At 41.2% G+C, this 11,581-nt stretch overlaps 1 protein-coding gene across 1 annotated transcript; it reads right to left on the bottom strand.

The window, feature by feature from the left end:
- Window positions 1-10,187: 10,187 nt before the first annotated feature.
- LOC114092971 (olfactory receptor 1Q1-like) lies at window positions 10,188-11,150 on the bottom strand. Its single transcript, XM_027935645.2, has one exon. It carries the CDS (start codon window positions 11,148-11,150, stop codon window positions 10,188-10,190), a length of 963 nt encoding a protein of 320 aa, XP_027791446.2.
- Window positions 11,151-11,581: the final 431 nt, after the last annotated feature.

Raw genomic sequence — 11,581 nt, 5'->3', positions numbered from 1 at the left:
ATATGGGTATACACCTATTCACCCACAGATCATACTTTTATTTTTTTTTAATATGCATCAGGACCCTATTTACTGTTGGAAGAAAGTGACCAACTCTCCACTGTTCTTGACCCAAGTGCAAATGTGCCCACTTGTTCAGTTTCTAGGTTCTCTCTGGCTGCCGCAGTCTGGCTGGGCACAAATCACGAGCCACTGAAGCAGGAACAAACTTTATTTTTAAAACGCAGAAAAACACTTCACACAGCTCCCGGGGAAATCCTCCCGAACACGCCACGAGGCTTGTCCAGGAACCCCCAGCCGGAACTATATCTCCCGGAAATCCCTCCTCCTGCACTTCCCCAACCAATGGGAACTCTCGGGGAATCCCCGGAAATCCCCACGAGAACTCCAAAATAGTGCGAGAACTCAAAAGTTGCGGCAGAGGCGGACAGGCAGAGGCGCCTGTCAATCAATACTGTTGGCAAAATGCCAGGGGCCATACAGACTCAGCCGTGGCTCTCAGCATCTCCCCCTTTTTGTTTAATTAAACAACAAGCAATGTGGCTTAGGGACCGTGCCTGTTAGGCAGTCCAATTCAACATATGGTCCTTACCCGTCATCGGATGAACTGACCTCTAGGCGTCAGCCTCCTGTCTTAGGTTGGTACCACTGCAATTGGATCATACCCGTCACTGACTACCGGTCCAGCATACAGCCATACTTGTGGATAGGTCTATGCACCAGTGGGGGGGTGAGGTTCTTTGCCTCACCTCTGTTGGCCCCCAAATTTGGCCTTGGTGCCAGTGGGGGAGTGAGGTTAATGTGGCTTAAGGACCGTGCCTGGTAGGTTGTCCAATTCAACATATGGTTCTTACCCGTCATCGGAAAACTGACCTTTAGGCGTCAGCCTCCTGTCTTAGGTTGATACCACTGCAATTGGATCATACCCGTCACTGACTACCGGTCCAGTATAAGCCATTGGCCCCCAAATTTTAGACCATCACTAGCAGAAGGGAGGAGGATGCAAAATGCCATGACACTAAGCCAATTGAGGGCTCCTTTGAAAAATTGTACCACCGGTGACACCATCAACAAAAATACTCCAGCACTACCACAATTCGCTGTACCAACAGATAGTTCACAATGCATACAAGTGATACATAGTCCAGGCAAGGTCTGCAAGCAATTCAAAGCAGAGGAATCTGTCAATATGTCCATTTCCTCCCAAAGTAAATCGACTCCTTGATTGAGCATTACTTGTGGAGTTATTATTCATTGATGCATCAGTTTTTACAGTTTGTTGTGATAACTATCGAAGAAGCTGTAGTTTGGTTTTATCTTTGTCTTCACCGGCACTGGGATGAAGATAGGAGTTCTGGCAATGATGCTAAGAAAAAAATTATGTAACATTCCAACAGGCACTAAGAAAACAATTTTTTGAACAATTTACATTATCCTGAACAGAATTATTAAATATAATGAGAAGGAAAGGTGAAAGTAAACAAACAGATCTGTTAACCTCCTATTTGTTCACATATTAAAACAATTTTCAACAGCTGTTTACCCAATCTAAATTAAACCATTAAAATCACGTGAATAAAAAAATTCGGATCCATTTATTCATGAGCGCTCCTCATATATGATATATGGACATACACACATACAGACATACAACACAAAACAGAAGTGTGCACACATAACATACAACACTTAAGACAATAGTAAAGGCCTTGAAGCTTTACCTAGGTGAAATCTCCATTGCAATGCTTAAAAACTCCACAGTCAAAAAATAAAACTGATCAGAAAAACATTAACCTAGGTCTGTATGAGCTCAAAAATAAAATAGAACTTTATGATGTGGGAAAAGGCAAATAATAAAATAAATATTGAAAAAAGCATCCTGGTTAATCACTGTCGCAGATGTAAGAATGGCCAAACTGGAGTTCTGGATATCAGCTGTTATGGATTTGAGTCAAATCATCTTCCTTTTGGCCTGTAGAAATTGTTTTAGTTAATCTCTCTGGAATCCAAATCGGCTGCTGTTCTCCCTGTGGAAAAACACAAACAGAACCCCGACTCCAGACAATCACTGGGTCAGGACCTTTCCATTGTCCTGTTAGAATATCCTTCCAAAGTACCTTAGGCTTATGTACATTTTTTGGACACATATGCCTTTCCGCAGCACTAAGCCCTGAGGAATCCAAATTTAAAAAGTTTAGAGTAAAAAGGGTTATTTTAAGTTTATCTTTTGGTGACATATACCCCTTTCCAATTCCCTCTTTTTGCTTTAGTAAGTACATTTTAATAGTTTGATGAGCTCTTTCAACTATGCCTTGTCCTTGTGGATTGTATGGAATTCCTGTTATATGAGTAATGCCAAATGATGAGCAAAATTGTTTAAAAGAGGTAGAAGTATAACCAGGACCATTATCTGTTTTTAACTGTTTTGGAACGCCCACAGTGGCAAAATTTTGTAAGCAATGAGCTATAACATCTTTAGTTTTTTCTCCGGAATGAAGGGAGCCCATCAAAAATCCGGAAGAAGTATCAACTGTAACATGCAAATATTTTAATTTTCCAAATTGTGGCAAGTGTGTGACGTCCATCTGCCAAATATGGTTAGGTATCAGTCCTCTAGGATTGACTCCAAGATTAACTTGTGGTAAAAAGGTCACACAATTTTGACATTGTTTTATTATTTGTCTAGCTTGTTCCTTAGTTATTTTAAAACGCTTTTGTAAAGTATTAGCATTGACATGGAACCTTTTATGAAAATGTGTAGCTTCTTCTAGTGTAGAGAAAATATGTATGTCATGTGTAGTTTTATCTGCTAAATCGTTGCCCAAACTAAGGGCTCCAGGCAATCCTGTATGTGCTCTGATATGTCCTATAAAGAATGGATCTTTTCTGTCCCAGATTAGACTTTGTATAGCAGAAAACAAAGAGAAAACAGTAGAGGAAGGGGAAATCCTGCCAGCATCTTCAAGGGATACTATAGCATTAACTACATACTGACTATCAGAGAATAAATTAAATACAGAATCTTTAAACATCACAAAAGCTTGTAAAACTGCATTAAGCTCTACCTTTTGAGCTGATTGTTTGGGTACTAAAAATGTAAAAGTTTGATCAGGGGTAACTACTGCTGCTGTACCATTATTTGACCCATCAGTGAATACATTTGGAGCATTCATGATAGGGGTTTTTCTTGTCATTTTTGGAAAAACTACAGGATGCGAAGACCAAAAAGACAACAAAGGATTAGATGGTAAGTGATTATCAAATGAAACATTAGATTTACACATGATTATTGCCCAAGTATTTAACTCATTAGCTAACTCATCAATTTGATCCATAGTATATGGAGTAATAATTTTATTGGGAGAAATTCCAAACACTCCCTTTGCTGCTTTTATTCCTTTGAGTATTAATTGTCCTACAGCCTCAGGATACCTAGTAAGAATAGTGTTAGGAGAATAAGATAAATGTATCCACAATAATGGACCTTCTTGCCAAAATACTCCTGTAGGAATATTTTTTGTTGGTATTACAATAAATAATAAAGGCAAAGTTATATCAATTCTATCCAAATGCATATTTTCCATATATGTTTCAATAATTTTTAATGCCTTTCTTGCTTCAGGCGTTAACATGCGGGGTGAATTTGGATCTGATGGACCTTTTAGGATATCAAATAAAGGTCCCAACTCTCCTGTTGGTATGCCTAGATAAGGCCTTATCCAATTTATGTCTCCTAATAACTTTTGAAAGTCGTTAAGTGATTTGAGTTGATCTACTCGTATTTGAATTTTTGGTGGACGGACCATGGTTGAGGATAATAGAACTCCTAAATAATTAATTGGAAAATTTAATTGTACTTTATCTATTGCTATCTCTAGATTATAATTTTTTAATAAATTTGTAAGTGTGGCATAACATTCTAGCAATGTGTTTTTATCTTTGTGTGCTAACAATACATCATCCATATAGTGAAATATTTGTAGTTTAGGATTTTGATTTCTAAGTGGCTGGATTGCTTTGTTAACATAAATTTGACACATAGTTGGGCTGTTAGCCATCCCTTGAGGGAGTACTTTCCATTCATATCTCTGATCAGGACCTTCATGATTCAGTGCAGGGATAGTAAATGCAAAATGTGGACTATCCTCAGGATGAATTGGAATTGAAAAAAAACAATCTTTAATATCTATAACTAAAACGTACCAGGTTTTTGGCAAAGCAGACAATTGAGGAATCCCCGATTGAGCAGGTCCCATAATAACCATCTCATTATTAATGGCTCTTAAATCTTGCAATAATCTCCATTTACCAGATTTCTTTTTAATGACAAAAATGGGAGTATTGTAAGGAGATACGGAAGGTTGTATATGTCCCTCCGCTAATTGTTGCTTGACCAGGTCATGGGCTGCTTGTATCTTTTCTTTAGTCAGGGGCCACTGAGGAACCCATACTGGTCTATCTGATTTCCAAGTAATTTTTATTGCCTCAGTGACCCCTTCTGAAAACCCAGTCCATGTCTATTTATTCCCTGATCTATTTGAATGGGTGCTGCTATGCCTTGTTCTCCTAATCTTTTTTCTTTCCTGAAACCTTGTCTAGCCCTAATAGTGGGCGCATTTGGATTGATGTTATTTGTTAATGTCAAACCTAATTGATCTAGGACATCTCGTCCCCATAAATTTATAGGAAGATGATCCAATACATATGGCTGTATAGTTCCTTCGCATCCTTCAGGATCCTTCCAATCTAATACCATTGCACTTCTATGGGGATTAGTTGCCACTCCTAGGCCTCGAAGCGTTTGAGTGGCTTGTTGTAGCGGCCAATGTTGTGGCCATTCTTGACGAGATATGATGCTAAGGTCTGCACCTGTATCCAGTAGCCCATTAAATACATGTCCTTGAATATTTAGTTTTAGCATGGGGCGAGAATCTAAATTTAAAGACAGCATAGCCCAATCTACACCTGTGGAGCCTAATCCCCTGGAACCTCTTTCTATAGTACTACTGGAAAATTTATCATGTAGGCTGGGTATTATTAATAACTGTGCTATTCTATCTCCTGGTGAAATTACTGATATACCCTTTGGAGAACTAGCTATAATTTTTATTTCACCTTCATAATCGGGATCAATTACCCCGGGACTTATCATAAGTCCTTTTAGCGTAGAAGAACTGCGTCCTAACAATAAGCCTACTGTTCCTTGGGGAAGAGGTCCTTTTACTCCTGTGGGAATGATTTGAACTCCCATCTCTGGAGTTAGTACTGCTCTGGCGGAGGCGCAGATGTCCAACCCTGCGCTCCCTCTGGTTCGTCTGATGAGAGATCTGATGGATAATGTGTCCTGGGCACTACCCTGATGGTGTTGCTGGGTTCCTCCATGGTGTTTCTGGGTTCCTCCAGTGCCCCGTACATTTGTGGTCGTGGGCCCCGGAGCATTGGGCCCCCCTGTCCGTTTTTTGGCAATGGAGCTCGATGCCTTTCTCCACGATATCGTGGGTAAACACTTGGTCCTTGTCTGTTTTTTGATAACGGAATACCCTCTATGGTGGTTTGAGAACGGCATTCATTAGCCCAATGTTTCCCTCTACGGCATCGTGGGCAAATACCCGGTATTCTATTCGTTTGATATCTAGCTTTGTTAAACCCTCCTCCTATGGGGCAACTCCTTTTAAAATGTCCTGTTTGATCACAATTATAGCATGTTTTTGGCCTGGCATCTAAAGCCTGTTGTACTGCTGCCAAGACTTGCCCTTGTTCATTAACGTCTCTACATAATTTAATATATGTGTTTAAATCTTCATGTCTCCATGGTCTAATGACCTCTCTGCAACAACGATTTGCTTGGTCATAAGCCAGTTGTTTTATAAATGGCATTGCCTGTTCTGTATCCCCAAAAATTCTGGAAGCTGCTTGAATAAGCCTATCTACAAATTCAGCGTAAGGTTCATTAGTTCCTTGTATTACCTTAGATAATTGACCTTGTAAACCTCCATGCCCCTGTAAAGTTTTCCATGCCCTAACCGCATCTACAGCAATTTGTGCGTATACACCAGGATCATATTCAATTTGTTGCCGTTGACCCTCATAAGGTCCTTTTCCTAACAACATATCTAGATTTCTTTGAGGGTAACCGGCTGCTGCATTTCGCCTAGCTGTCTCCCTGCAAAATTCCTCATTGGCAACCTTCCATAACAAATATTGTCCTCCATTTAGCACAGATTTACACATACTAGCCCAATCTGCTGGCGTCATGTCCAAGTTGGTAATGGATTCGACCATGCTTACAGTGAAGGGTGCTTGAGGACCATAGGTTGTTACAGCCTCCTTTAACTGCTTCACTGTTTTGAAATCTAAAGCACGGTGAATTCGCTGCCCTCCTGCCTGCTCAAGTACAGGGCATGCTAATCTTTGAGGTCCTGTCTCAGGATCCCATCTATCAACTACGGGGTTTGAGGGCCACTCAGCTATCTCCATAGGGGGTGCTGTTGGTTGAATTACGCCCTCTGGTGATAGAACGGTGTTAGTAGCAGCCTCCTGTTGTAGCTTTTTCCCTAATACCTGTTTCTCCTCTAAGCTTTCTTCCTTTAAATTTTCTTCCTCTGTCTGACTAGCTTGAGAGACCTTCTCTTTTGCTTGATCTAAAATGTCTTTCTCCATGGTCTGAACCTCTAACAATTTACTTAACACTCTTTCAGTTTGTTTTTTACTAATTTCTAATCTGTTATAAAGATAACGCAACCCAATAAGATAACACAAAACAAAACCGAAACAGAATGAAACAAAAACGGAACAAAAAATCGTTGTATCAATTTTCCTATTTTCTTGATATGTGCATTTGTGGTCTATTTCTATCTCTTCCTCAGGGGCGAACAACTTCAAACCTTGAGCCAACCATTTTTCCCAATCTGCCTGATAAAATTCTAGGGATAGGCAGCTTGAAACAAACACAAAACAAATCAAAACAAGAACACATTGTTTTTTAAAATGGTCACCCATTCTCTCGCCTTCCCTTAGGGGCAATCAATTTCACTTACCCTGAAGCTTCAGACGTTCCCCGCACGGGCCACCAAATGCCGCAGTCTGGCTGGGCACAAATCACGAGCCACTGAAGCAGGAACAAACTTTATTTTTAAAACGCAGAAAAACACTTCACACAGCTCCCGGGGAAATCCTCCCGAACACGCCACGAGGCTTGTCCAGGAACCCCCAGCCGGAACTATATCTCCCGGAAATCCCTCCTCCTGCACTTCCCCAACCAATGGGAACTCTCGGGGAATCCCCGGAAATCCCCACGAGAACTCCAAAATAGTGCGAGAACTCAAAAGTTGCGGCAGAGGCGGACAGGCAGAGGCGCCTGTCAATCAATACTGTTGGCAAAATGCCAGGGGCCATACAGACTCAGCCGTGGCTCTCAGCATCTGGCTAATTCCACAAGCCTCCTAACCCCAAGGGAAAGTGAGCCTCATACTGCTCCACTCCCCCAGCCTGAGCACTCCCTGGTGGGAAATCCATTCTGTGCTAAGTTAGTGGACCCTCCAGATGGACCCTAGATCTCAGGGCAGGTGCATGCAGGGGCAGTTGGCTAAGCTTGTCGTGAATTCTTGTTCCTGCAACAGAAAGTCCCCAAAGGGCCACTTGGAGATGGTGTCTTGCCTCAGCTCTCTGCCCTCCAGTCAAATGCAAGGACCCTCCCACACCAACTCCCCACCCTGCCTCAGGTCACTCAAGTTCAGACCGCCCCTCTCTTCCATGGCTTCCCCCCATGCCACATTTTCTTGACAGTCTCTGTCTCTCTTTTTGCCTGCGTCACCCCTCCCTGGAGCTAGCATTATGGGCTTGGTTCTTGAGGTATTCTTTCCTGTTCTATGTTCCAAGCACCTGAATTTATGCATCTCTATGATTCTAATATTGAATTTTGGTGTATTCCTTTGTCATCCTCCTTACTGGGAAGCAGTATCCCCACTGCCTGAATCTGGAGTCCAGAGCAAGTGAAAATCACACCCTTCCTCTACTCTGCCATCTTTCCCTTCTGGATTATTTCTAATTTTCACTGTCATGAATAATAGTGTATTGAACATAAAATGTGTATTGTGCTATTTGTAACAATTGCTCAATTAACCTTAAAAATGTTGTATAGTCCACTTAGTGAGAACCTGTCTCTAAATAAGATATTTAAAAAGGGGCTGGGGATGTGGCTCAGTGGTTAAGCATCCCTGAGTTCAATCCCCAGTATCAAAAAAAAAAGTTGCATATTAGTCTACCCTTCATCATAGAAGATATGTTCCCCAGCTCCAGAGAATGCCCGGAACCACGGATAGTGGCAACTTGCATATTATGTGGTTATTTTTTCAATTTGATAATCAAAAAGGATACTAAGTGGCTAATGGGAGTGTAGCATATGCAGGAAAGATATGCTGGTCAAAGGGGTGATTCATGTCCTGGGCAAGATGGAGGGGGACAGTGTGGAATTTCATCATGTTCCTCTAAACATCAAGCAATTTAAATCTTATGAATTGTTTATTTCTGGAATTTTCCATTTAATATTTTCATACAGCAGTTGAAGTGGGTAGCTGAAACTGGAAAGCAAAATCATGGATGGCGTGCATGACTCCTGAATTCATATACTCTCATGTTTATTTCTCCAGCTTTAGACATTTCTTTAATGGAAGAAGGGGGATTCTTAGAAAAGGCTCCAGTGTTAAGAATCGAGTCTAATCAGAGAGTAAAGAATAAAAGGGATCAGTAATGGAACTGCCTGCCACCTTGAGATGGAGATACAAAGTAGGAGGAAACAAAGAATCCAGCAGAAAAATGTTGAGTACGTAAGATATTTTCTACAAAATATGAGGAACCAGAGTTAACTAATCAAAACTTGGCATGATTTCTTTGTTGTCATCAACTTATAAGTGTCAGAGCACCCTTTACCTTGATGGAATTTATTAACTTGGTGCAGAAAAAGACATAGGAAATATAGCTTCTCAAATCCACCCCAATGGAATAAATTTTTATTAATATATAATTACGCTACAAGAAATCATTTTTTTCTATCATATGACAAATTACCACAGTTTTAGCTCCTTCTAATTCAGTGTCATAATTACCTGTATTCCGTAAGGAACTTTATAGAAATCAGCCTGTACTTGCATCTTCTGCCCCATGCCCTGGGAGGCCCCTCTCACATTCTCCTTTTGGCCCTATACTTATGAGATTTGGCTCCGGAACCTGTTATCCATGCACAGGATTGATTAGTCAGCAATCATCTGGTATTAGTCAAGCTCCACATATCAACTGCAGAAAAGACCAGAAGTATGCTGTGACAGTGGGAGTTTTAGTCATCATTGTGCAGCTGAAGAAGGTTGAGAAAATGCAAGTTGGAGAGCTGTGGTCACACCTAATTCTAAGGTACTGAGAGCATTTGACCCCATAGAGTGGACATTGTCCTTATGTCCCTCTTCCCATATCGAAGTAGTTAATCCATTTCACCTGTCCTACAGAAATTTATATTAAATACAAACATTAATATTGTTCTCTCAGTTTCCTGGCAGATATAATATGGGCAAATGACCCATTCTTGGCCAGTCAGATGCACCATCGCACTATCTCATTTTGAATCTAGTGGTGAAGAGAACAGGTGGGCAGGTGTTTCTGGAGGTGGTGATATCCAGTTTGTAGGTCTCTTAGGGCTATGCCCAGAGACTGTTGCTGGAAATGCTGGCAGGGGTATAAGTTGCAAGTTGGCAGGGAACAGAGTTTGGAAACTACAGCCTGGACTAGTTCCTGATTATGATTTTGTGGTTTTGACTATGTGACTTTTCTCATTCCTATCCATTTTCTTGTTTCCTCAGTCTTGGTAACTCCTGAGCTCCACTTAGCCTTTTGAGATACTCATTTCCTCCAATAAATCAGCTAGCATTGATTTTTGTTGCCTGTGTCTAAGAACTCTTGAGAATTACAGCTGTTTTTAATTGTAGGCCCACAGAACACCCTTAATTACAGTTGAAGTCACGCTGGTATTTTGTACTAATGATACGATAGTCTATTTTGTTTCATGTTCTTTGGGTTTATGAGATATCCCAGGAAAATATTTGGTGAGAAAATTTATAATATGGATTTAATTAAGATATTTCTGAGACATTCTAAAGGAAGAAGATCTGAGGGACGGAACAATTTTCCTAGAATCATAGTTAAAACTCAGAACTGTGTTTTGGGGTTTTATCGAAAGAAAAAAGTCTCATCCATTTCCGGAAACTTCCCTTGATATCACCATTCCTCAGGCTATAGATGAAGGGGTTCAGCATGGGAGTCACCACAGTGTACATGACTGTCACAATGCGACCCTTAGTCACCGAATAGCTGGAAAGGGGCCGGAAGTAGACCCATGTGAGGGTTCCATAAAATATGGCCACCACAGAGAGGTGAGAGCCACAGGTAGAAAAGGATCTCCACTTGCCATTGGCTGAGGGGATCTGGAGGACCGCTGAAATGACACAGGCATAGGAGGCAATGATGAAGGCCAGAGCTCCAATGATGACAATCACACCTTCTGTCTGGATCATCAAGGTGTTAAGGTAGGTGCTGGTGCAGGAGATCTTCATCAGAGGGTAGAGGTCACAGAAGAAGTGGGGGATCCTATTATCTGCACAGAAGGCCAACTGGCCCATGAGAAAGGTGTGCAGCAGGGCATGAAGGTGGGAGAGGACGTGGCACACAGCCACCATCTGTGCACACAGCCTTCCTGTCAGGATCAGGGGGTAGCGGAGCGGGTGGCAGATGGCAATGTACCTGTCATAGGCCATCACAGCCAAGAGGAAGTTTTCCATGGCTGCAAAGCAAATGAAGAAATATGTCTGGGCTAAGCAGCCCATGTAGGAAATGGCCTTTGTAGGGGAAAATATATTCTGCAGCATCTTGGGGACTGTGGTGGAGGTGAAGCAGATGTCTGCCAAGGCCAAGTGACTGAGGAAGATGTACATGGGGATGTGGAGGTGAGGAGCAGAGATAATAAGCATGATGAGTGCAAAATTGCCAGAAATGTTGATTGTGTACATGAGTAGAAAAAGAAGGAAGAGTGGGATCTGTTCTTCTCGGTGAGTAGAAATACCCAAGAGAACAAAATGTGACACACTGGTCCAGCTGGTGTTGCCCATCTGTTGCCATAAAAACAAACAAACAAAAAAAGATTATTTTCATGGACTCATGAGCAGGCTATTTAGTTACTTTTACTGTTGTACCCCAGTATAAACTACACATGGTGCTGATAAGGGAGGGGATTAAGTAAGTGCTTTATAGTTTCCCAAAACATTTTATAATTTTTCATGACTGTTACTAGCATCACTATCACCATAGCTAATATTTATGGAGCATTTACCTTGAGCAGGGACTTTGCTGTATGCTCTTAAAATCTTAGAATAGGATTATTATTGTTGTTATTATTAGTTTTGTAAATTAGAAAATTGAGGTATAGACACTTTAAGCTCATGAAAGGCAAAATTTAAGTCATGTATATGTGGCCCCAAATGTTACACTATTAACCACTAAATACCACGAGTCTACAAACTAAAACCAAGACATCTTATTC

The sequence above is a fragment of the Marmota flaviventris genome, chromosome 13 (genome assembly GCF_047511675.1).
Source record: "Marmota flaviventris isolate mMarFla1 chromosome 13, mMarFla1.hap1, whole genome shotgun sequence".
Lineage (NCBI taxonomy): Eukaryota > Metazoa > Chordata > Mammalia > Rodentia > Sciuridae > Marmota > Marmota flaviventris.
This window is presented reverse-complemented; position numbering and strand designations above follow the sequence as displayed.